This window comes from Cuculus canorus, chromosome 10 (assembly GCF_017976375.1).
Source record: "Cuculus canorus isolate bCucCan1 chromosome 10, bCucCan1.pri, whole genome shotgun sequence".
NCBI lineage: Eukaryota > Metazoa > Chordata > Aves > Cuculiformes > Cuculidae > Cuculus > Cuculus canorus.
In genome coordinates this window covers 20,640,306-20,665,082 of record NC_071410.1, presented here as the reverse complement: position 1 = coordinate 20,665,082, position 24,777 = coordinate 20,640,306, and the positions used below count along the sequence as shown (strand labels likewise).

General features: G+C 56.2%; 2 protein-coding genes across 8 annotated transcripts; one reads left to right on the top strand and one right to left on the bottom strand.

The window, feature by feature from the left end:
- The first annotated feature begins 141 nt into the window (after positions 1 to 141).
- On the top strand, positions 142 to 15,904 carry ZDHHC9 (zinc finger DHHC-type palmitoyltransferase 9). 3 transcript variants are annotated; one of them, XM_054075609.1, is made up of 10 exons: positions 142 to 260; positions 989 to 1,262; positions 10,869 to 11,029; positions 11,572 to 11,730; positions 12,652 to 12,789; positions 12,955 to 13,003; positions 13,292 to 13,394; positions 13,563 to 13,666; positions 14,133 to 14,301; positions 15,231 to 15,904. In XM_054075609.1, exons 2-10 carry the CDS (start codon positions 1,096 to 1,098, stop codon positions 15,333 to 15,335), a joined length of 1,155 nt encoding a protein of 384 aa, XP_053931584.1. In that variant the 5' UTR covers positions 142 to 260; positions 989 to 1,095; the 3' UTR covers positions 15,336 to 15,904. The 3 variants fall into 3 exon arrangements, with proteins under 3 accessions (XP_053931584.1, XP_053931586.1, XP_053931585.1); XM_054075611.1 differs by lacking the exon at positions 142 to 260 and adding an exon at positions 298 to 317; XM_054075610.1 differs by lacking the exon at positions 142 to 260 and adding an exon at positions 341 to 359.
- A 927-nt stretch (positions 15,905 to 16,831) lies between these two features.
- Positions 16,832 to 24,774, bottom strand: SASH3 (SAM and SH3 domain containing 3). Of its 5 annotated transcripts, none has more exons than XR_008451438.1 (9): positions 24,113 to 24,774; positions 21,866 to 21,961; positions 21,480 to 21,629; positions 21,006 to 21,150; positions 20,775 to 20,920; positions 20,416 to 20,622; positions 19,725 to 19,875; positions 19,045 to 19,317; positions 16,832 to 17,147 (listed from the first exon to the last, which is right to left on the bottom strand). XR_008451438.1 is itself a non-coding variant. In XM_054075607.1 (8 exons), exons 1-8 carry the CDS (start codon positions 24,164 to 24,166, stop codon positions 19,130 to 19,132), a joined length of 1,134 nt encoding a protein of 377 aa, XP_053931582.1. In that variant the 5' UTR covers positions 24,167 to 24,774; the 3' UTR covers positions 18,514 to 19,129. The 5 variants fall into 5 exon arrangements, 3 of the variants coding, with proteins under 3 accessions (XP_053931582.1, XP_009560590.2, XP_053931581.1); XR_008451437.1 differs by lacking the exon at positions 16,832 to 17,147 and adding an exon at positions 18,514 to 18,953; XM_054075607.1 differs by lacking the exon at positions 16,832 to 17,147 and having other exon boundaries at positions 18,514 to 19,317; positions 21,006 to 21,147.
- Positions 24,775 to 24,777: the final 3 nt, after the last annotated feature.

Sequence of the window (24,777 nt, the reverse complement as noted above, 5' to 3'; positions counted from 1 at the left end):
CCTCGCGGTGCGGCGTCCGCGCGGCCAGTGGGAAGGCGGGGTCGGAGGGGGCGGGGCCTGAACGGAGCGGAGTCTCGTTCCACCAATAGGAGCACGGGGCGGGGGCAGAGAGTAGGGTCTTTCGCGGAGTGACGTCCCGCTAGGCCAATAGGGACGCGGGGCGGGGCGTAGGGTGGCCAATGGGCAGCGCGGGGCGTGGCGGCCGCTCCCGGAGCCACTGGGGCAGCGAGCGGCCCCGGCGCCACCGGCCCCAGCCCCGGGTGAGCGGCTTGCGGGTCCCCCCGGGCTCCGCGGCTGCCCCGGCTCGGTTCCTCTCGGTGGGGCCAGCGCGATCGCTTTCCCTGGCCGCTCTCTTCCCGGTGCCCTCATCCCGTTCCGCCCCCCCTTCCCAGTGCTCCCTCCTTTCCCCTTTTCTCCCCCCACCTCTCTTCCCATTGCTTCCCCCTCCTCCTTCCAGTTCCCCCTCCTTCCCAGCTCCCTCCCTCCTCCCCCCCCCCAATTTTCCGATCCTTCCCCTTCTTGGTCCCCTCCTCCCACCTTCCCGGTTTCCCCCCTTTCCTGCTCCCCGCCTCTCCCACTCCCTTGCCGGTGCTCCCCCTCCCCCGTTGTGTGTGTGTGTGTGTCCCTCGGTGCTTCCCGTTTTTCCCGTTATCCTCCCCCTTCCCATTACTCCCCCCTCCTTCCTGGTGCTGCCCCCCTCCTCTTCCCGGTGCCCTCCCCTCCTTTTCCCGTTCCCCCTCCTCATTCCCGTTTTCCCCCCACTTCCCGTTGTCCCCCCTACGTAGCCGGTGCTGCCACTCCTTCCCGTTACCCCCCCTTTCCCGGCGCCCACCTTTCTTTTTCCAGGGCCCCCCCTTTCCCGTTCCCTTCTTCCATTCCCGTTGCCCCCCCCTCCTTTGCCCGGTGGGTTTCCATGGCGCCACGCCTCCCAGTTTCCCCCAGTCGGTGCCCAGCGCCGGTGCTGAAGCCGCTCTCGCTCTCCCCGCAGCCTCCAGCCCAGCGGCGGCTGATGATGCCGGGGCGGCGGGCGGCAGAGGATCAGCAGTGCCTGGCCGTGTGGCGGCCGCCGCCGCCCCAGTGAGCAAAGGCCCCGCCATGTCGGTGATGGTGGCGAGGAAGAAGGTGGTTCGGAAATGGGAGAAGCTGCCGGGCAGGAACACCTTCTGCTGCGACGGGCGCATCATGATGGCCCGCCAGAAGGGCATCTTCTACCTGACGCTGTTCCTCATCCTCGGCACCTGCGCCCTCTTCTTCGCCTTCGAGTGAGTTCCGTGTCGTGACAGGGCTTGGCCTCGGGAGATGGGGGGGTGCCTGCTGCGATGCCTCTCTCTCCGGCGGGATCTGCCTCGCCGTCCTCAGCAGATCCACCCCGGAGGCTTTGGGAAGGATGGGCCCTGTGGGAGCTTTCCTTCTGCCATGCCTGCGTTCAGATGCCGGCTCTCTGGCTCTGCTGGTTGTGCTACCATCTGTTTGGGAATTGTGTTCCCTTGTCCTGAGCATGGCTGGTCGGGATGGGGTTTGGGATGCAGGTTCCTTGCTTCTGGCTCCTTGCAGCCAAGGCTGTCTGCAGGGTGGGTGTGCCTCCAGCTCAGCTGGAGCACAGAGAAGCGGAGAGCAAGGTGGGAGCGAGGTGTGGCGCTGAGCTCACCTGTCCTGTCCCACGGAGCGCTGTGCTATAGTGAGCCCTCCCTGTGCTGGAGGTCGGGGTTCGGAGGAGATCGCGGCACCCTTTTAGACCATCTGGGCAGCTGAAAGAGCTGCAGCTGAAGTCCTGAATGCTGCCAAGGAGCAGGGCCTGTCCTCTCCGCACAGCTCTCCCCTGCCATCCGGCCTTAGATTCATCCTAGAGGGGAAAGAATCAAACAAAAAAAAACCCCCAAAACTGGTTTTGCCCAAGCAGGGGTGTTGTGGGAGGAGTAGGCCTGCACCTTTTGCCCAGTTTGAGGATAAGCTTGGATCAACTGAATAACCCTGAAACTTCCTTTCCTCTGTCTGCATCAGCATGTTTGTATTGTTCTGGGGGAGATGAAGGTCCTAAATGATATTGAGTAACACTAAAGCTCTTTAAGGCAGGAAGGTGAGCAGAAGAAACTACTCAGTAGTTAATCTCTGGCTGTTCTTCCAGGTAGATTTGGCACCTCCAGGTGCCAAAGCACTTGGCCCAGGTGCCAGCCTCCAAGACATCGTCCCCAGGCCAGGGAACGTGTGTCACCTTCCCCTGCCTCTTGCTCTCCTTAACTCCTCTTGTTAGTGGCAATTGCTGGCAGCCTCAGAAGGGCTTTTCTGGAACAGTCTGGGGAGGCTTGCCACGTCCCAGCGGGAGCGATGGAGTGGCTGACGGTGGGTCTTGGGCAGGTGTGAGACAGGGTTTTCTGCCTTGCTGTCATGTTGCTTTGGGGGTGGGTGTCATACAGCTATGCTGTGAAGTGTTGGGGTTCCCGAGTGTGGAAATCCCAAATCACCCCTGACTCAGTCTGGATTCCAAGGTATGAAGTGACACCATGCTTTGTTTTGATTGCATTTTGTCCCACCTGAAAAACGGGGCTTAGACTTCCTGCCTTGCAGGAAGAACTAGTAGGTGTTACTGCTCCAGAAATACTTATTCCTGCTCCAGAAATGCTTCCCACGAGGGATAATTGCTCTCGCTCCCTACGGAGCCTGTCCTTAGCAGCATAGTGAAGTCACATCCCACTCTGCCCTGTGTGCCCTCAGTGGGGCCGTGGTTAGTTTGGCCAGTGGGTGACTGGGAATTCCTTGGGAAGCCCCCCTCCCTTCCAGGGGACAGAGGCCAGTGGAGGGCTCGCTTATATCCTTGCTCATGCTAAAGCATCCAGGGTGTAACTTCTGCATGGAGCTGGAGGACGGTTTCCATGGGGGAAGGTTTGCTAGGTGAAGAATCGTCTCTGGATTTTAGTTGAACTGGCTGAGTGGTTTTGAGTGGGGAGATTAGAAGTTTAGGAACATTGAAGATATCCATTGGATTTGGCCAAAGAGTGACACGTAGATGTTTTTTCTTTGAGAAAGATAGGTTTACCTTGAAGTTGTTTGACGATTTTTGAATTTGGGATAGGGATGAAATGTTGCTTTCCCAACTACAAACGCTCCACAGCATTTCTGCTTCACCAACCAAGCTGATAAGATGTGTGGCTCAGCTGCTCGAGAGCCCTGCTTTACCCTGTCAGCCTTCTGTGGGCATCAGAGTGGTTTTGCACAGGGGCTTGGCCTTTATATTTTCACTGTGTTACCCATTGGTTTCAGCTTTTGGCAGATTCTTTGGCATTTGCATGGAAATTTGTGATTTCTCCCTTAAAGCTGGTGCTACAGAGGGACAAATGGTATTGTCAGGGTCTGGTTTTGGAGAGAAGCAGCCTGCGATGGGTGGAGGGGTCCTTTTAATTCTTGTATGCATGCTGCAGGGATGCCCGTGTTGTGAATGCTTGTTTCATTCAGCTGAATCACTTGCGCAGTCACACCTTGTCTAAACAAGGCTTGGGGATGCCTGAAGCCAGAAAATGCCTTGCTAGGCGATCCGAGCAGTGCAAGTTTGATCCTCACCCTCCAGGCTGCTCTGGCTCTGCTCTGATTACAAACGCTGGCACTGGAGAGCTGGTGGTGACTGGCATCGCGCGTCAGAGATAAACCGCTGCGTTTCTCGCCGAGAGAGTCCTCCCTGGCCGTGAAATGACGGCTGCTCTTTTTGGGCTGCTGCTTCTAGTATGTTTTTTCCCTCTGAGTATGTCTCGTCTGCTGTCGAAGTGGGGATTCTGATTTGTTTACTCCCCACACTGCAATTGTCTCTTCCTCCGGGAGCAAAGAGGGCTGGTAGAGCTGTCAGTGCTGTACCTGGAGATCCGGCTCCTCCCTCCAAGATAAAACAGGCTATGGAGCCGGACGGCTCTTGGGGAAGTGCTCTGCAGTGACCGGAGTCCTCTGTCCAAGGGCACCTCTCTCGCCAGCACCTTGGCAGAAAGCAGCTCCTGCTGCTGCAGGGCTGGGCCCGGTTCGGCAGGGTCTGAGAGCTGTGATTCAGTCATAGAATCATAGAATGGTTTGGGCTGGAAGGGAGAAGGGACCTTAAAGCCCATCCAATCCCACCCCTGGCCATGGGCAGGGACATCTTGCACTGGATTCAGTTGCTGAAAGCCCCATCCAACCTGGCCTTGAACCCCTCCAGGGATGGGGCAGCCACCACTGCTCTGGGCAACCTGGGCCAGGGCCTCCCCACCCTCACAGCAAAACATTTCTTCCTCAGATCTCATCTCAACCTCCCCTCTTGCAGCTGAAAAACATTCCCCTTGTCCTCTCCCTGCACTCCCTGATCCAGAGCCCCTCCCCAGCTTTCTTGCAGACCTTTTCAGTACTGGAAGCTCCTCTAAGGTCTACCTGCAGCCTTCTCTTCTCCAGTCTTAACCGCCCCAACTCCCTCAGCCTGTCATTGTACGGGAGGTGCTCCAGTCCTCGGATCATCTCTGTGTCCTCTTCTGCATGTATTCCAAGTTTCACATCCTTCTTATGTTGGGGATTCCAGAACTGGATGCAGGACTCCAGGTGTGGTCTGACAAGAGAGGAGTAGAGGGTCAGAATCCCCTCCCTCACCCTGCTGGCCACTTCTTTTGCAACGTCTCGCATCGCATTGTATTTAAAATCCTCTTCAGATGCTGACTGGGAATGTCAGTTGTTGTAAGAGGGCACTCGGATGTCGAACCGTGCTTATGTTATTCAAGAATGGGGAGAAGCCCTGGTAAAGGCACTTAGTGAAATACATTTGGGAATTCAGCTGATGGGATGCAGCGTCCTCTCTGTGGCTGCTGGGAGGTTCCCCTTTGCAGTTTGCCTGCAGTGCTCCCCCTGAAGCGAAACCTCTCCATCCAGCTTTCCGGAGCAGTGCCAGAGAGCTGCATTTCTTTTGCCCTCAGCTTTTTAGCACGCGCGCTTGACATTTGTAAATGTTACAGGCAAGATAACGCCAGCAATGCCAGGCTGCCATGTGTGGAAGGGGCTGCTGTTTGCTTTTCCATAAACTAAGCATGTTTATCACTTTATTTTTTTTTCCTATACTATAGAGATTAAAGTGTCTTTGTTTTCTTATGGGTTGAAAAACCCGGGCTGACCCTTCACATGACTTAATTCTTTTTGTCCCCAAGTCCCAAATTTTGTGTGGCTAAAGAGGTGCTCCTGAGAGGGTGTTTACCTGTGGTTAGGTCCACGTCAAGTATCGTCAAAGCTTAGGAGTTGATCGGTGCTTTTTAGTAGTTACAGTTTCTCTCGGTAGAGATGAACTTGTTGGTACCCAGAGTCCGGCTCACGTGGCTCCTAATATGCCTTTCTGTGTCATGTGGCTTCTCCTGGGTTTTGGGCTTGCCTGACCTTTTTCTTGAGGGCTCCTTTTCGGAAGAGAGCTGCTCCCTGCAGCATGCATGTCCTCTGTAGCAGCACTGTTCCCACGCGGATCTCAGAGGGCTCTCCTGCCTGTGCAGGGGTTTTTGTGTTGCTGGGAAAAGAGCAGTAATGCCAGCGTAACATTTGTATCTCTTGCCTGAAGGCAGTTGCTGCGTTGGCCTGGAGGTGTTCAAAGCGAGGACGAGCGGGACATTGAGCCCCCTGATCCAGTGGCTGGAGTCCTTGCCCATGGCAGGGGGTTAGAACTGCATGGGCTTTAAGTTCCCTTTAGACCCAAACCATTTGGTGATTCTATGACCTAAGGAAAAGCCTTAGCGAATTGAGTGCAAGCCTCAGCTCTCAGGCTTGGCCTTTTCTGACTAGGTTGCCCCTCTGTTGTTGGGCGTCTTCTGTCCATGCTGAGTCTGTCTCTGATGGGGAGAACCTGCAGAGTCACTTTGTTCTGCCTACTGCGGTGCTTCCACTGTGGGTGTGGGCTCCTGGATGTGCAGCCATCTAAGATGGGCAGTTTGTTTTGCCTGGTGACAGAGATCTGGGTTGCTTTCCTTCAGTGCTGAACCTCCAGAAGCTCCTCATTGCCATTTCTCCTTTAGATTTTAGGTACTGGAAGCAGAAGGAGTCCACCCAGGACAAAGGCACAGAGCTACGATTGAGGAGCAAGGTTTCCCCATCCCCCAAAAATCTCAAGGATGCCCAGACTTTCGGAGTAAACCAGATCCAGTGGGAGGTGTCCCTGCCCATGGCAAGGGCTTGGAACTGGGTGGGCTTTAAGGTCTCTTCCAACCCAAGCCATTCCATAATTCTATGATTGGTTGGGTTGGAAGCATGTGGCATGTGCTCATGATGAAACTGCACTTGAAGTGGGTCTCCAGTGAGTGTTTTGGTGTCACTGCTCACAGATGGGGTGAGTTTCCATAGGCAGCTCCAATTCTGCTGGGAAAGGGCCCCATATTTGCAGTATTGCAGTGGTTACCCAGGATTTCAGAGCAACCATTGCCACACTTACTGCAAGTCCATCGGCATCTGGAAAGCATCCCAGGTCTGGATCTGGGAGATACAGATGACTGGAAGTGCTTTGGTGAGGGTCCAACATAGAATCATAGAAAGGTTTGGGTCAGAAGGGAACTCAAAGCCCATCCAGTTCCAACCCCTACCATGGGCAGGGACACCTCCCACTGGATCAGGTTGCTCCAAGCCCCATCCAACCTGGCCTTGAACCCCTCCAGGGATGGGGCAACCACCACTGCTCTGGGCAACCTGGGCCAGGGCCTCCCCACGCTCACAGCAAACATTTCTCCCTAAGATCTCATTCCAATCTTCCCTCTTGCAGCTCAAAACCATTTCCTCTCATCCTGGCCCTGCCGTCTCTGATCAAGAACCCCTCCCCAGCTTTCGTGGAGCTCCTTTCACCCTTTCAGGACTGGGGATGCTACTTGGGCTACTACTGGGGCGACTGCTTTGCTTTGCTAGCGTTCAGGACAAGTCAACACTGTGGTTATGCCATAGTTTAGGAAGGTGAAACAGGCAATTTGCAAGTGAGATGTGAATGAATTTTATAACTGAGCTCGTGCTGAACCCTGGGACCTGGCTGTGAGATGTGCTGCCTGATGGCCGTGGCTGAAGTTTGCTGCCACACCACTGGGGATTTTGTTTCTCCTTCCTCCAGAGCTTTGCTTAGTGTGCTGGTCACAACAGACCTTTCAAAGTGATTGCAAAATAGTCAGTCAAGCAGTCCTCGCACCGTAAACTCATGGCATCTCCCAGCTGCTGCTTCTTGCTGTCCCCCCCGCCATTCCAATGACCTCTTTGTTTAAGCCTTTCTCCCCCTTTGTGCCCCCCACCCCGTGATGATGAGATGTGATAGTGCCATTATTGTCCATTAGAGATGACAAATGCTCAAGAACCCAGATATTGTGCTGGGAGTAGAGGAGGAGTAGTAACATCCTTACATGCCAACAGTACGTCTCTGTTGACACTCAGTTTTCCCAAACAAAAGATCTTTAAGATGTCTGTGACTTAGCAGTGTCTATGAATCGCTGGGCGTCATCGTGCTGTTGGTGACGTGCAGCCAGTGCAAGGGAGCACCCAGTCAGTACCTCACACGTGGCCTTACCTGTTGCTCCCCCATTCTGGGTGTCTCTTGGCTTTCCCTGCTGTGGCAGATGTGTAGGACATGTTCCCTGAAAGACATCTCCCTAAAAGCCAGCGCAGGGATCGGCTGGAGGGCTCAGTGTTAGGTCTCAGAATGCATTTTCAGTGCAGTGGGGGTTTGTCTCACTCCCACACCTCTGACCTCACCTGCAGAGTGTTTGTGCTGAGGGGACCCAGCAGTGCAGCCGTCTGTGCTACCTGGGGAGCACAAGCACCATGCTGGGCCTCGCTGGGCCAAGGCACATCTGAGGGACAGGGAGGGGCGGGAGGGCTCAGTGTTGGTTCTCAGGATGCATTTTCAGTGCAGTGGGGGTTTGTCTTGCACCCCCCCCCGGCCTCACCTCCAAGCCATGTTCCTGCAAGGGGGCCCAGCAGCACTGTCAGCTGTGCTGCCTGGGGAGCAGGAGGACCTCAGGTCTGAGGAGTCCGAGGAATGGGGCTGAGCGCCCTGCACATTGCCTGGATGTTTGCATTGTGCCAGAGGGACAATGGCAATAGGACAATGGCTTCACTGAGCGGACATCTCAGTGAATGGCAGCTGAGGGAGCTGGTGTTAAAACTTCCTTGTGTGAGTTTATGGGTATCTTTTCCCCATCAGAGAGGAGAGCAGGCCTGTGGTGTTTTCCATGGCTTTGTCCCTTTCCTCTCCTACACCTGACTCTGGGCAGACAGGGAGTCGGGGGATCGCTTCTCTACCCGGCTGGACTGGGGAATTAACCTGTCCTGTGCTGCTGGGAGCTGGATGAATGGGTAGGGAGGGCAGTCGGGGGCTCATCTTTCACATCCTAAAATTGCAGGCTCCTTCCCAGTCCGATGCCATGCTCTGCCATGTGGTTGCACCAATCTTGAGGCCACTCTTGCTGCGCCTTGGGAACAACAGGACTTGCTGCATCCCCAAAGGGCAGATTTCCTTACAAAGATGTGCAGGGGACAGTCAGCAGGGAGCGAGTCATGTCCCGCACTCCTGCTCGTATGTAAACTGAACATGGACCACATGGATTGCTGCAGGGGCTGATCCCATTTGTTCTCAAGTGCTGCCATGTAAAGCTTTCAACTCTGTGCCTGAATGAGCACACCCAGCGTGGATCATGTGCTTGCAGGTAATCAATCTCTTTGCTGACAGTACATTGAGGAAACTTCTGTGGTGTTAGCGTGTATCTGAGGCTGGATGCTCTGATGCAGTTTCTGCTCAGCTTTAACACAGTTCGTGAATCTTGGAGGAGACCAAGGGGAAACCTCATCATGCTCTGCAGTTTCCTCACACAGGGAGGAGGAAGAGCAGGCACTGAGCTTCTCTCTCTGACCACAATGACAGAACCTGATGGAAAGGCAAGGAGATGGGCCAGGAGAGGGTTAGGTTGGACATGAAGTAAAGGTTCTTCCCCCAGAGGAACAGCTCCCAGGGAAGCAGTGAAGGGGCTGAGTCTGACAACGTTGCAGAAGCCTTTGGCCAAGGCCCTCATGGTGTGAATGTTTGGATTTTGCTATGCAGGGACAGGAGTTGGACTCCATGGTCCTTATGGGTCCCTTCTAACTCAGGACATTCTGTGTTTATATGATACTTTAAGCCTGGACTGTATTTATGTTGTTTCAGCAGTTAGAAAAGCTGTCCTGTCAGCTGGACAAGGGTCAAGCTGCATCCCTTTGAGGCAGACCTTGTCCCCCTTTTAGAGGAATAAACTCACCTTCCTTCCCAAAACGGGATCCAAGGTTTCTGTTTAATTGCTGACTGACTTGCAGCTCTCCTTCTAGACTTTGCCCTTGCTAAGGGAAAGCAAAGTTATCTTCCTAAAGATGGTGAGCTCGGCCCTCCAGCCGCTCAGCCTGGCTCTTCAAACACAAACAGGACTCTGCGGGTGGACGACTCTAAGGGTTGCATTGTTTCATGTAGCTCTGGAGTTTGTAGAGGTTAAAATTAACTGTGCTGGTTTGTGGGACAGGCTCTGTGGGTCACTGTGGACACTTTGTCTTGTGGTGGTGGCCAAAGCACACTGTGACTTCAGCCTACAGCGATTTCTCTACCTGGCAATGGCAAACGGAAGCCTGATGAGCCTTTGTGCCATGGATTGGGGGGGTTGTGGAATTCTGTGCTGCAAGGGAACAGCTGGAGCTGGAAAGTGTTGCATTCCAAGAAGCTGTGGGTGGGAAGGCTGCCCAGAATTAAATAGTTAATGCTACGGGTGCTGTTGAAATCGCCTTGCTTAGGATGAGAGATCCACTGGGGAAGATAATCCTGTGCCTTACCCCGCAGCAGCCTTACGCTTTCTTGGAGAGCAGCTGTGGATGGGAGCAGGAGGCTGGGTTGGCTCCACCCCTGGGGAGTCGAGGCTTGCTGGATGCCCAGCTTTGTTGGGAGGAGCCTGGGGACACCTGGCGTGCAAGGAGAGGGGAGGTGGCTTGGGTGGGGTTTCCCTTAAACCGTAGGAGAGCTCCCTAGGAGCCTCACCCCAGCACAAATGGGGGTTTCTGAAGGAATTGGGGTGAAACTATGTTTTCTTTCAGCTCACTGTCTCTAAACTGTGACTTCTGTGCAGGCTTTTTTCATGGCCCGTGCTGCGGTGCCACGGAGATGTGTTTACGGATGTCCAGAAGTGACAGGGGCCACAAAGATTAATCTCCTTGCTCCTTTTCCCTCAATCAGCAGGATTAGCAACCTAAACTCCTCATTAGACCTGTCCGTATTTATAAAGCAAACAAACCTTATGCTGCATTTCCCCTCTTGAGCTGGTTGTCTTGGGGCAGGAGCCTTTCTGCTTCATTTTTTGATTTTTAGTTCCTTCCCTCAGAGAAGTTAAAGGCAGCGAGACGTTTTGTTGCATGGGAATGTTGCACTTCCATGTGAATTCGCTTATGAGAAGCACAGGACACAGTTATTCCTTGGAAAGTGATTTCTATGGTACTGGAGGCTGCTGCCTGTTTAGGGGACAGCCAGAGATTCCCACTGTTCCCGTGTTCTTCTATACCTTGTGGCTCTCAGGCCGGGCCTTGGTGGATCCCTCTGACTGGTGGGTTGCATTTCCAGCATCGCCTGTGACTGCGCAAAATGGGAGCTGGAAACGTCACAAAATGCTGGGAGGGATGCTGTGCCTGGCGGGGCAAAGGCATGGTGGTACTTTGATCGTGAGTGGTCGTTAAAGCTGCCCAGCAAGGTTTCCCTGTGGTAGTGGGATCAGAAGGAAGTACTGAACAGCCTCTCTTTTCCAATGTAACTGCTGTTCCTAACAGCTTGGCCTCTGATGCCCTGCTAGGCTGTCAGGCTCTGGCTCGAGCAGGCTTTGTGGAGCTCTGATTCATCGCCTCCTGATGTCTTCCTGCAGGTGCCGGTACCTGGCAGTCCAACTCTCCCCAGCTATCCCCGTGTTTGCCGCGGTTCTCTTCCTGTTCGCCATGGCCACACTCCTGCGGACGAGTTTCAGTGATCCGGGGGTGATTCCAAGAGCCCTGCCCGATGAGGCGGCCTTCATCGAAATGGAGATTGGTGAGTGTGGAGCCAGCTGAGCTGGAAAAGCCTCTGTGTTCCTGGTGTATCTATAGGCTTCCTTCTCTGGAAAGCCTTTCTTCCCAGCTGATCTTCCAGACCCTGAATGGGGCATCTGCTGGTTAATTCTGCTTGGCTGAGTCTCAGAAAGACGGTGCAACGTCCCTGCTTCCCTTTCCGCAAACCTTTTCGTATGCTGTTTTCTCTCCTGCAGTTGTGTATGCACAAACTCAGTTTGCTTTTGGGAAGGGTGCAGGCAGCTTGGTGTGGGCCTCTTGATCCTTCAGGTAGAGAGGAAGCTTGGTGGATGTGAGTGGTAACCCCTCCCAGGCCCTCTCAATGTGCCCACGAAAGCTCTGATGTCCTTTTTCCTGCCTCCAAGCTGCCAGGTTGGCTCTGGACCACACAAGCAGAGCTGCAGCCACTGGCTCCAGATTCAGCAGGCTCTGAGCCCACTGGTAGAAAAGCGACGAGGCACGTTGTCATCTAGGCCTGTCATGTTGTAGCAGCAGGTCTCATCTCGGCTTGGTTCTCCCTTTCAGAGGCCACCAATGGGACTGTGCCGCAGGGTCAGCGCCCACCCCCACGGATTAAAAACTTCCAGATCAACAACCAGATAGTAAAGCTGAAGTATTGCTACACGTGCAAGATCTTCCGTCCGCCCCGTGCCTCTCACTGCAGCATCTGCGACAACTGTGTGGGTGAGTGGCAGAGGCTCCTGTGCCTGGCTGTTAGGTGGGAGCCTTTGGAGGAGAATCAGTGAAGATCGGCACCCGTCTTCACTCCATATCACTCACACTGAGAATCTAGAATGGTGGTGTTTGAACCAATGGGGGCAATGTCTGCCTCATCTCCAGCTCAAGGAGCTTGAGGTTTGCTTAGAACTTGAAGCCAGATGGGTCATCTCTGCCAGTACTTCTTTGACAACAAGTAGTCTGACATAAGTCTGACTTGTCCATGTAAATGTGCATCTAAGCTTCAGTGCACCGCAGGCCTTGCCAGGCTAGAAGTTTCCAGTGGAGAGCTCTTTCTTGTGTGAAAGCGCTTCCTTGCATCAGATTCTGCCGTTACGCCAGGTGCCCCTGGTTTTTGTTCTGCTTGCTGCAGATGCTGCCTTAGCCCTTTTGCATATTAGAATTGGTTTGTGTTCAGCATCCCTTCTCAAGGAAGAAATCCCATTCTTTTGGTTCCCTTTCCTTCTCTGCAGGTTCCCAGCGCTTTGAGTATTGATGCAGTTCCTTGAACCCTCTTCTAATTATTTTAGTGGGAGTAAAGTAGAACATGGGTGAGATGAGACCTTCTGAACCTGCAGACCTTCATCTGACCCGTGTGCTGCTTTAGTAAAAGCTATTATACCTGAGGGCTCTGGGAAAGATGATGTGCATGGGGCCAAGCTCTTAAACTCTGTCTTAGCATGCAAAATGACTCCCTAGTGAAATGGTTTTCCACTTTCTTACCTGGCCTCCCCTTCTGGAAGTCCCAGGTAGCAGAGGATTGGACTTGGTGGTGCAGGAAGTCCTTGTCAGCCTTGAAAATCTTTGAGTTTGGGGCACAGGAACAAGTGTCTGGAGGCAGGCAGGACCATACTCGAGCAGCACTGATCTCCATCTTCGCTTTCACAGAGCGCTTCGACCATCACTGTCCCTGGGTGGGCAACTGCGTGGGGAAGAGGAACTACCGCTATTTCTACCTCTTCATCCTCTCGCTCTCACTCCTCACCATCTACATCTTCACCTTCAACATAGTCTACGTAGCACTGAGTGAGTCTGTCAGCAGAGAGGTGGATGGCTGGGCTGGCTACGAGGGAGGGGGCTACACAGGTGGTGTTGGGAGACCAGAAATGATGGAGTGGGAAAGGGAACTAGAACTGTGATGTTCCAGTGGAAAAAAAATATCTCTCCCTTTCTCTCTCTCTGTATTGCCAGAATCACTGAAGATTGGGTTCCTGAACACATTGAAGGAAACCCCAGGGACATATCCTTCCACAGCATAGAGTGGTTGCCTTCTCCAAAGCTGGGATTTAGGATGAGCTGAGCTGTAGAGGGAGTGGGGTCTTGATGCCTAGGCTTCTCTAAGTAGTCTTTCAGAGTGTTTTCCCCCATGATTACAAAGTGAGGAGCTGTTTTGTGGTCTTGAGGAGGAGGGTAAACCAGAAAAATGTGTAGGAGAAATGGAGAAGTTAGGGTAGTGCGCCGGGGGGGATAGTGACACGGCTAGGCTGGGACTGTTCCCAGGCCGTTCCTGGTCCTTAACTCTTCTCACTGTACTGGAGGTGCTCATCTGTTTCTTCACCCTGTGGTCAGTGGTAGGGTTAACTGGCTTCCACACCTTCCTGGTGGCACTGAATCAGACAACCAACGAAGATGTAAGTAGAGCCTTTGTTCCTCTGAGCCATCTGCTTTCTCATCACTTCCTTGCTGTCTCGGCTGTGTCCACCTTGCCCTTGATGTGCCATACAGGTTGGGGGTGGGCACCGTGGGCAGGGGACAGGTGTTGGTGGAGTAGACCTGAGGTTCTGCTCTGACTGTTGCAGATTAAGGGGTCCTGGACTGGAAAGAACCGTGTCCAGAATCCCTACAGCCATGGCAACATAGTGAAGAACTGCTGTGAGGTGCTCTGTGGGCCTCTGCCCCCCAGGTAAGCTCTTGAGGGGCAGCCCTGCTATTCTTGCTCCCGGTGTGGGATGTGGAGGAACTCTCCTTGCTGGGGGTACAGGACCTGGCTGCTTTTCTGCCGATGCTGTTGTTGAGGGCTTCTGGAGATCACTTGTGACATGGCAGAATGCTCTGGGGGAGAAGGTTTTGTGTTGCCTTCCTCGCTTGTCTTCAACGATTCAAGCTTGTGATGTGCTTCCTATTGCTATGTGATCGGGAAGCTGGTGGAGGCAGCAAATGGAGTAGGGGCTCTTTCCCACCCTCTGAACTGGGCTGCTCTCCGAGGGGCTTGATTTACACAGGAGGAACATAGACACAGTAAACTAGGTTTGGGCTGGGCACAGCCTGATTTAGAGAGCCACCACTTCTCCTGATGTTTGTCCTCCACCAGGAAAAGAAGTTGACTTCAGGGGAGGAGTGGGTCTCTGACTGTGATTTTGTCCTTGCAGTGTCTTGGACAGACGAGGCATCTTGCAGCAAGAGGAGAGCACATCTCAGGAGGAGTCGTGCCCACGGGCACCCAGTGCTCAAGAGCCCACGGTCGCTCCGGGCACTGGCGGGCAGTCAGAGGAGAGCAGTGCTCAGCAGAAGGATGGCAGCCTTCCTCACCGGAGCGCCGTGAGTGATTCCCTCTGGTCTGTGCCTTGCTTGGAGTCTCTGGTGCTTTGGGCCAGCAGAGGAAACAAGCTGATAGTGTGATGTACCAGGAACAGAGCAACACTTGGGGATTTGCTGAGAGGCTGCCAATACCTGTTGTGCTCTGGCTCTGGAAACCATCTCTCTGGAGCTGGCTGGGAAGGTGCTGGGCTCCTCTGGCTCCTGGGTAAACCTCAAAGGAAATCACAGCTGGCTGCGGTTTTGGAGATGTCAGTCCTGCTGCGAAAGCACCTGGAAACTGGCACCTATGGAGGCTGGAGGGGTGGGAGATTGCAGGCATCTTTTTTGGCACTGAGAGCAAGCTCAGGCTATCCCTGGGATGAGCCCTGGCAGGTGTGGGATCTCAGTTCTTGGAGAAAGCCACAGCCTTGCTGGATATGGCCCCAAGCAGCCTGCTCCGTCTTTGAAATTGGCCCCATTTTGTGGATGTGGTTGGATAGGGAGACTTCCAGAGTGCCCTTCCCATTTAAATTACTCAGTGAACACAGAGGGAAATGGGTGAGCCTACTCCCGCTTGGGCATGAGCTGCCTGTTGCTCGGGTGGAAACAGTCTACACCACTTCTGCCAGAGCAGTCCAGTGCTCCAGATCTTCATGAAGTTGCAGTTTTGCCTGTTTGGTGGCCCTTGTTTTCTCTTTGTGCTACCAAACCTGACAGTATTCCAGCAGCATTTGGCCAAGACCGTCAGCCCCATGGTGTGAATGTTAGGCTTGTCCTGTGCAGGGACAGTGCATGGACTCAATGGTCCTTGTGGGTCCCTTCCAATTCAGGACATTCTGTGGTGGAGCTGGAGGCAGGAGCAGGGCAGCAGCGTCAAGAGTGTGTGTGCTCAAACAGGTGCTCTGTATTGGGGTGTATTCATGCAAGTCACTGCTGTCTCCTCTCTCCAGGTCCCTGCACCATCCCTGAGCAACGCTGAGATGCCGGAGGAGAAGCAGCTGACATCTGGGGAGCTCCCAGTCCCAGCCCAGGACTCTGGGCAAGCAGAGCACTAGCCTCTGCTTGAAAGGGAGAACTTTCTTGTTTTGTCTAATCAAAGCTGGAAGTGATTGAGGAGAGGAGGAGATGGGCTGGATGGCAGGCAAACAATTCCTCATGGCCATTTTGCTTTAGTCATTCTTCACCTTGATGTGCAGGTGGTGCGGGCTGGCACTGGCCTTGTATGGTGTCAAAGGATAACAAGCGTGAGTGGCCCGCCTTGGTCACTGAGGGGCACTCACGACACTGGGGCTGGTCTCCCTGCAGGCCGAGGCAGGACCTCTTGCTCTGCAGGTTGTCCTGGATGCTAAATGCTGGCTCGGTGGCCAGGGCTGTCCCTCCGTCTGGCCCCGATTCTCTGATGACATGACTTGCGGTCAAGCAGCTCTGAAGCGGCGTTAGGGTCGGCCTGCTCCCTACTGCAGAGGAATCCTGATGTGAAGGAGAAAGCAATGTATGGCAGTAGTGTCCTCTCTCCCCTCCTCCCTCCTTCCTCTAATCTGTGGCATTGTTTTATTGGTTAATGTGGCAGGGGTTGTCAGGAGACATTTTGGTGCCAAAAGGACCAAAACAAGTGGGAAGGTGTTCTGCTGGCGGTGTTTCTTTAAGTGGCTTCCTTCCCGTGCTCCTTCTTTTCATGTGACTCAGCGGGTGCAAGAGCGGTTGTGTGGGGGCCCTCCTTCCCGTTCTTCTCACCCTTAACTGGGGGCTGTAGGGAAGGCATGGGGAAGTCTGTCCTCCTGCTGCCCGGTGCCGGTTGCAGAGCAGTTGTGCAAGGCTTGGATCGAGCTGCAGGGGAGGCTCTCCGTGCCCCTGGCTGGGAATGCGTTTGCGCCCAGCTGCCTGCACCGAGCACAGGCTGTGGCACGCTGCTCAGCTGCTGCTCTGCAGAACCTCAGCCCCGATTCTGTGTTGTGTTGTCGTGTCGTAATGGCCCCTCTGCCTTGCCCTGCATTTCTTGGCCATCCTGACTGGCTTTCAGAGCCCTGAATCTTCCCTGGACTTTGCTGGCTGTCCCGGGACTGGCTGTGCAGTGCCAGCTGCCTGCACCTCCTCGGCAGAGGAGGGAGGAGAGGCCAGGCGGTGGTGGGAGACCTCTGTGTCCTCTTCTGCTGCCACTCTCTCTGTCCTATGCCTGGCGCCTGGGCTGGAAAGAGCCTCCTGTCTGTGGGCAAGGCTGGCGATGGAGGGAAGGCTGCGTTGTGCCCTGGTGGCTCTCCATCCCATACCACGAGTACTAAGTACTCCTGTGCCTCCCTGCAGACACGTAGAGAGTGAGAGGTAGTTGGAGGATGTCCTGCCAGAGCAGTCCTGCTTTGTTCTCCATGACACTCCCGCCTGGCAGCGTGTGAAGTTGCTGCTCCTCCTTCCTGGCCTTGTATGCCATCCCGATTTCAAGAGTGACACAGAGTGGGGAGCCTTGTCCCTCTGGAGCCTGTTGTGTGCCTCCCAGCCCACTCCTCTTCCCTGGCCCCTCACAGTGCTGACCTGGGCTGTGCCTGGCAGACCCCCTCTCCTATAGCGCCGGGGTCTCTGGAGCGGCTCGCTCGGCTCGCAGCCACTGCTGCCCTGCAGCCAGCCCCAGCCCCTGTCCCGCAGGGCAAGGGGTCCTGGGAGCTGTCCTGGCTGCTGCACCTGGCCACACGCACACCCTGCCGGCGGTAGGAGCCACCCCAACACACACACACTACTGACCAAATCTCGTTGTGAAGAAGTGTAGTTTTTGTTTTACTAATCTATTTTCTAACGCCATGTGTTGAGTGCTGCCTGCTGGGGCCATCACGGCTGCTGCCTCCACCTCTGGTTCCTGTCTGCTCTGTTCAGGTTCTCTGTGAAGGAAGTGGGGGTAGGGTGAGGGCTGGGGTTTCTTTATTTTTGTTTTTCTTCTTTTTTTTTTTTTATTTTAAAACAATGAAGGAAACTGAACTGGTTTGAAAAATGGCTGAGCTGTAGCCTCTGCCTCTGTGTGTGCCTCCTCAAGCCAGCTGCCTCTTTTCCCTTCTCTGTGGCTTTCCAGCCTCTACATCTCACACTTCCAGGGTGTTCTGTCTGTGTTGTCTTATTTGGTCCTGCTGTCCCCCCTGACTGGCAAAGCAGGGGGATCTCAGTGCAATGGATGCTACAGCCTGGGCTGAGCCGTGGGCCCTGGCCCAGGTTGCCCGAGCAGTGGTGGCTGTCCCATCCCTGGAGGTGTTCAAGGCCACGTTGGATGGAGCTTTGAGCCCCTGATCCAGTGGGAGTGTCCCTGCCCATGGCAGGGAGTTAGAACTGGGTGGGCTTTGAGGTCCCTTCCAACCGAAACCATTCTATGATTCTGTGAAATTCTGGCGGGTGCAGCCAGGGAGTACCCTGGGAGACTTTCAGTTCCCTGGAGACCCTGCTGCCTTGCCCAGCCTCCTCCCTTAGCCTCCTTGGCAAGCAGGAAGCAGCGTGAAAGCTGGAGCAAAACAGATTTGCACACTCTTATTGGGATTGAGCACAAAGGAACAAACTGCATGCTCAGAGACCGCTGCTGCCATGCTGGAGGTGGTTGCGTGCAGCAGTGGCAGTGGGGCTGAAGCAGGCTGGGGTGGGTACCACTGCCCAGGGCCAGCCTGATGTTCCCTGTGCTCCATATGGATCCCATCCTTCGCCTACCCTGTCTGTGTGGGCCCTGGCTGCAGCTCGCATGCCCCTTCCAGAGAGGTGGTTGGCGGGGGGGGATCTGATGGGGGCTGTCCTGTCCCTCTCGGTGACAGCCTTGCCCTGCTTGTTCCAGCTCCTGTTGTAGCCCCCCTGGCCAGGCTTGGTGGCAACCTGCCCACCTTTGGGGCTCCCTTTGAGCTGCAGGAGGTGGCTTGCAGTGCCATTGCTGGGCTGCTCTTGGCTCAGCTGACCCCAAACTTCCCAGCACCTTGCCTGCCCTGGCCATGCGAGGGAAGTGCTGGAGGAGATGCTCTCCTTTCTGACGGCATGGAGCTGGGCTCAGGGGGACTCTGTGCTCTCCCCTGAGCTGGCGTTGCTCTGTGCCTGCCTGCCGTGGACCTCCATGTCCTTGCAGGCTCCTCTGTGCTCAGCCCAGTAAGCGATGGGAGCCCTTAAAGCTGTGGACACAGCAAGGGAAGCCCAGGAGAGGCAATCCAGGCAGGTGGACAGGCTGGAGAAGGTCCAGAGAAGGGCCACAAAAGATGATTAAAGGACTGGGATACGAGGAAAGAATGAGAATGAGGTTTCTTCAGCCTTGAGAAAAGAAGGCTCAGGGGAGACCTTACCACCATGTTCCAGCATTTAAAGGGTGGCTACAAAGAAGATGGAGATTCTATTTTTAAGAGGAGTCCCATGGAAAAGGCAGGGGTAATAAGTACAAGTTACCCCTGGGTGAATTCCAGTGAGATATGAGGAATCAGCCATTGGAATAATGTCCCCAGGGAAGCGGTGGATTCCCCAACGCTGGGCGCTTGAGATTCCGCCGGACCAAGTACTGGGCCATCTTGTCTGGACTGTGCTTTTGCCAAGAGAGGTTGGATGAGATGACCCCAGGGTCCGTCCCGGGTTGGGATTCTATGATTCGGTTCTTGGCAGGGAGCACCGTGCCCCAGAGCACCCGCAGCACCCGTGTAGGGGTGGAGATGTGAGGCAGCGCCATGCACAATGTCCTGGGGGCAGCAATCGGGGTGGCCTTTGGGGACTGAGCTGCCCAAAGCCATGCAGTGCCCGCAGCCCTGGGGTCCCGCAGCTGGGGCTCACCTGCATCCCCCACCAGCAGCCGTCCCTCTGGCGCAGAGCAGGCAGCAGTTGCACCCGTCCATGGGGCAGAGCCAGCAGAGTGGGCTCAGGGGGACTCTGCCAGGGAGAGAGCTTGCAGCTGCCCCTCTGGAGCCCCCAGCTCGGCCTCCTCCCGGCTGCTGTCTAGCGTCTCCGATCCCTCGAAGCAGCCTGAGTCCCGGGGAATGTCCTCCTTGGGCTCCAAGGGTGAAGGCTGGGCTTCAGAGTTGTCACCTTCCTCTGGCTCGCTTGCTGCTGGGAGAGGTCACAGAATTGTGGAATGGTTTGGGTTGGAAGAGACTTTAAAACCCATCCTGTTCCCTCCACTGCCATGGACAGGGGCACCTCCCACTGGATCAGGGGTCTTAAAGCCCCATCCAACCTGGCCTTGAACAACTCCAGGGATGGGGCACCACTTCCCTGGGCAACCTTGGCCAGGGCCACCCCACCTTATTGTGAAGAACTTCTTCCTAATGTCTAATCTAAATCTTCCCCTCTCCAATTTAAAGCCATTCCCCCTCATCCTATCACTCCATGCCCTTGTAGAAAGTCCCTCCTCAGGTTTCTTGTAGGCTCCGTCATGGGACATGGTGTTAGTGGGCAGCAAGGCTGCAATCGGGGCTGCCCGGTGCAAATTGTCCCCCCGTCCCCTCAGCTCTTACTGTCGTAATCCAGGAGGAGCTCAGCAGCTGTGAGCAGCTTGACACGATGCTGGGGGTCTGTGATGTTCAGCTCATTGAGGTGGGTCTCCCGCAGCTCCTTGAAGTCCTCCAGAGTCTGGTAGCCGTTCAGCAGCAGGGTGGAGGTGTGCTCCTGGGATGGGAGGGCAGTGGGCAGAGGGGCTACCTCAGCTCGCTCTGCCTGGCCCTCGGTGCTAGCCATGTGGCTCCCACCTCAGCATGGGACACTCACCCAGGCATCATTCGGAAAAGCCCCATGTGTCCCCTCTGTCCCCCGGGCTCTGCTCAGGTGTGATGTGGAGGGACCCATGGGGGCAGGAGACACAGAAGGGCTGCTGGGGAGCAGAGGTGAAATGAGGAGCAGAGGGTAGGTCATGGAATCATAGAATGGTTTGGGTGGGAAAGGACCTCAAAGCCCATCCAGTTCCACCCCCTGCCACGGGGAGGGACACCTCCCTCTGGATCAGGGGCTCCAAGCCGCATCCAACCTGGCCTGGAACCCCTCCAGGAATGGGGCAGCCACCACTGCTCTGAGCAACCTGGGCCAGGGCCTCCCCACCCTCACTGTGAAGAATTTCTTCTTAATGTCTCATCTGAATCTTCCCCCTTCCAATTTAAAGCCACTCCCTCTTGTCCTAGCATTAATGTGGTGACGTTAGAGATCATCCCTTACCTGCAGGTTGATGCGCTCCAGCAGCTCGTGGAGGGTCTTGGGCTTGAGCCGCTTGCTCTTGCTGGAGCCCCGGCTCTTACGGACAGGGGCCGTCTCCTCAGGGATGATGTCCACGTAGATGAACTTGAAGGAGCCCACCCTGTTGTTGAGCAGCCCGGTCCAGGTGCCCGCAGGTGGCTTCTCGATGATGCCGATGATGTCCCCTTTCTGGGCCAAGGGAGATATTGGGGTAGAGTTGGCTGCACACGTGAGTACAGCAAGGGAAGCCCCGTCAGGGGCGTCCCCGGCCACCCCTCTCCCTCCCCAGGCTCACACCCCAGTCCTGCCCTTGGCCTCAGCTCTGGTCAGCTGTGGCTCACCCGCAGCTTCAGCGAGTCCTTGTCATAGGGGCTGGGAGTGAAGTCGGTGTGGACGCGGGCTCGGCCGCAGAAGGGGCCGGTGTAGGCTGGGCCACTCTCCAGCTGCAGGCTGTCCCTGTGGGGGCCGGGGCTGGACACTTCACTGCCTGTGGAGGAGAGAGAGGTCAGGATGGGGGTCAGAATGGGCATGTGTGGGGATGAAGGTTAGCATCCTGCTGGGGCTGGGCTCACCGGTGGACAGCTGGCGGCTGATGGATGGGTGCCCATCTTCCTCCATCTCTAGGTAAGACAGGGGCACCTTTTCATGGCTCGGCTCCTCCGTGCTGCTGGCTGGGGACAGGGGCCCTGGGGACTCTTCCTCCTCTACGCCTCCCTGCTGGGGGGAGCAGGGTCAGGCCAAGGGAGAGGGAGATGCTCCCTGCCTGCCCAGGGCCCCCACTCACCTTGATAGAGTTCTGAAGGTTGGAAAAGACCTCTCAGCTCATCCAGTCCAACCATCAGCCCAACCCCACTGTGCCTGATAAACCATGTCCCCAAGTGCCACCTCCATGTGGTTTTCAAACCCTCCAGGGATGCAGACTCCCCCACTGCCCTGGGCAGCCTCTGCCAGGGCTTTGCCACTCTTGTTAAACAAATTATTCCTGATATCCAATCTAAATCCTGGCACAATGTGAGGCTGTTTCCTTTCATCCTATCGCTTGTTACCTTCCCCTCAGCCAGGGCTTTCACGGCCATCCTGCCCATCTTGCGGTTCATGGTGCGGGAGATGACGGCCCGCCACTTCTTGCTCAACTTCATCCCGCTGCTCCGTGCAGCATCATCAGGGCTGGCACTGCTGGACTCATCCTCGGGGATCTGGCAGAGGGATGGAGGGTGAAGGCAGGGATCCCCTGCCCCGGGCAAATCTCACAGGGCTACAATTGTGGGACAAGACGCCACATCCCACTGGTGCTGGAACTGCTGGGGCAGCTCTACAGCATGTGGGACACCAATAGGATCAAGAGATTGGGGAAATAGGGTCTGAAAAGGTGGTCCCGGGGCAGCAGGGTGTGGCAGGGGTTGCTGCAGCTTTGCTGGGGCTGGGCACTCACGTTCTCCTCTAGGTTGAACTCCTTCTCGCTCGGCGCCGGGGAGCTGACTTTGCACTTAGCAAAGTCCTTGAAGCTGCTGGAGCGCTGGAGGGAAAGCTGGGAGAGACAGAAAGGTGTGAGGGCTTCTCCCTGCGCCCCCACCCCAGCTGCACCCTCTGGAGGGCTGGAGCACCTCCTGTACGAGGACAGGCTGAGAGAGCTGAGGTTGTTCAGCCTGGAGAAGAGAAGGCTGTGGGGAGCAGTGCTTCCAGTGCTGAAAGGGGCTCCAGGAAAGCTGGGGAGGGGCTCTGGATCAGAGTGTTTTTTTTCTCCTACTGGATCAGGGGCTCCAAGCCCCATCCAACCTGGCCTTGAACCCCTCCAGGGATGGGGCAGCCACCACTGCTCTGGACAACCTGGGCCAGGGCCTCACCACCCTCACAGCAAAACATTTCTCCCTAAGATCTCATCTCAATCTCCCTTCTTTCAGCTCAAAACCATTCCTCCTCCTACTCTCCCTGCACTCCCTGATCAAGAGCCCCTCCCCAGATTTTCTGGAGCCCCTTTCAATACTGGGAAGCTGCTCTAAGGTCTTCCCAGAGCTTTCTCTTCTCCAGGCTCAGACTTGGTGTAACCTTCCATCACTTCCTCTTCCTTTTTTCCCTGTGCCTCCCTGCCTGCCTCTCTGGCTCTCCTTCTCTCCTCTCCATGCCCTCGGGTGCCTGTCCCACACGGAAGGGGTTCCCTGTGCGAGGAGCAGCTTTGGTGCCAGCCAGCCAGGGTCGCTGTGCAGCCACGTGGTCCTGGGTCTCGCTTGTCCCTGGATGCCCGGTGCCAGTTCTCCCGTGGGAGCGGGCTCGCCTGCCAAGGTTGGGCAAGCTCGGCTGCCGGCACGCTCGGAGCGCACACCGTGACGTTCACTCTTGCCTCAACCGCAAACGCAGCAATTTCCTCCCTCTCTGCCTTGCGCTGGAGGCAGCCGAGGCCCTCCCCAGCCTGCTCAGGCAGTGCCCCGCGCCTTCCTCTCCTCTTTCTCCTTTTCATCAACTTGACTGAGCATCCTTTATTCCTTGGGTTTTGCCATTTTCTTATAGAAGGCTGGCTTGGATGAGGGAGACCCCACTGCGTCCCTGCTGTGGGATGCAGCAGGACCAGCCCAGCCGGTGCATCGCTGTGGAGGAGATGCGGGTGGCTTGTCCCACCCTGGCCTCATCACCCCTGAACCCACCAGACCCAGATGACTTGAACCCCTTGGGTGCTCCCCCTGCACCCTGAAGCTTTGCACCCTGTGTCCCGGCTGGAGGAGCCGTTGGGTGGGAGCAGCAGTGGGAAGCCTGGCAGTGGAGTCTGTGAAGCTCGGAGGACTATGAGTAAGACCGTGAGAAGGAAGTGAGAGCAGCGGCTGCAGCCGGGCAAGGGCAGGGGCAGGGGATGCCCACTGGGCTCACTGGGCCACCCCTGGTGCAGGGATGGGTGGTTTCACCTGGACTTCCCCCAGGAGCTTCCCAGCATGGAGAAGCCACCATGGCGCGCGGCTCTGCTGCAGGCAGGACCAGGTGCTGCCCCTGCTCCCTCACTGTGGCTGAAGCTGAAGCTCCAGCTGGTGCAAAAGCCATCTTAGGGGCCGAGGGGCTGGCTGTGACCCCAAGCAGTGGCCCCACCCTCCAGGTGGGGTGCCATGGGGGACACAATGCCTGGCTCTGTTGTGCTGGGGCTCGGGGAGGCTGTGGTGCTGGCAGCTGGTGCTGCTGGTGGCTCCTGGTGCTCGGTGTGGTGCTGGTGCCAGAGGAAGCGGCTGACACATGACAGAGGTGCAGCCTCGCACTGCCTGAACCGCAGACACCTTGCTGCATGGGCCAGGCTGCGAGCTGCAGCCGGCTGCCTCGCAGCATCCCCTCCCCAGGCAGGAAACGGCAGGCGGCCACCCATGCTGCAGGGAGCCTGCGAAAAGGGGGAGATGCTGCCCCACCAGCGGAGCCCCAGGGGTCCCAGCACCCCGGCTTCCAACCATGCTGACCCCAGGAGCCTGCACATCCCGCCGGACTGCAGGCTGGGTGTACGCAGGGTGTGTGACAACACCAGCAAGGCCACCACGGCAGGTGGCTGCAGGGACTGACTGTGCTGCCCTCAACCCCACCGGTTGCCCCATGCCCCCCCAACACAACTGCTTTCTACTCAGCACCCCATGGGCAGCTCAGGTTTGGCCGGTGCCGGGCACGCAGGGACACCCATAGGTGCCGAGGGCAGCTTGGCAGTGCTGGCACTCACCTTCTTGTGTCCCGGCTCCTTGTCGCCGGCATTGGAGGGCTTGCGGCGCAGCATGGTGCTGGGGCCTGGTGGCAAGGGTGCAGTTGGGGCAGCGCCTGGCACGGCACGTACCGAAGCACCGGCACCGAGGCCGGGAAGCGCACAGGAAGCCGGCGGTCACATGAGAGGTGCTTGCAGTGGGGTGGCTGGCTGGTGCGCGGGCTGGAGCAGGAGGAAGGAAGCCCTTCATGAAGCCACTGCATTGCCCGGGGCCCCGGGGCGGGAGTGCTGTCTGCTCAGCGTGCCCCATGGGCAGAGGATGAACCCCTCCACCAGGCACACTCCCCGTTCCTGCTCATTCTCCCTGCTGCGATGGCCAAGCCCTCCATGTGAGAACTGGAGTCACAGAATCATTAAGGTTGGAAAAGATCTCTCAGTTCACCCAGTCCAACCATCAGCTCAACCCCATGGTGCCCACTAAGCCGTGTTCCAAAGTGCCACATCTATATGGCTTTTGAACCCCTCCAGGGATGGAGGCTCCACCACTGCCTTGGACAGCCTCTGCCGGGGCTTCATCACTCTTTCAGGAAAGAAATTTTTGCTGATATCCAACCCAAACCTACACTGGTAAAATTTTTGAGGCTATTTCCTCTCTTCCCACCTCTTGTTACTTGGGAGAAGAGCCC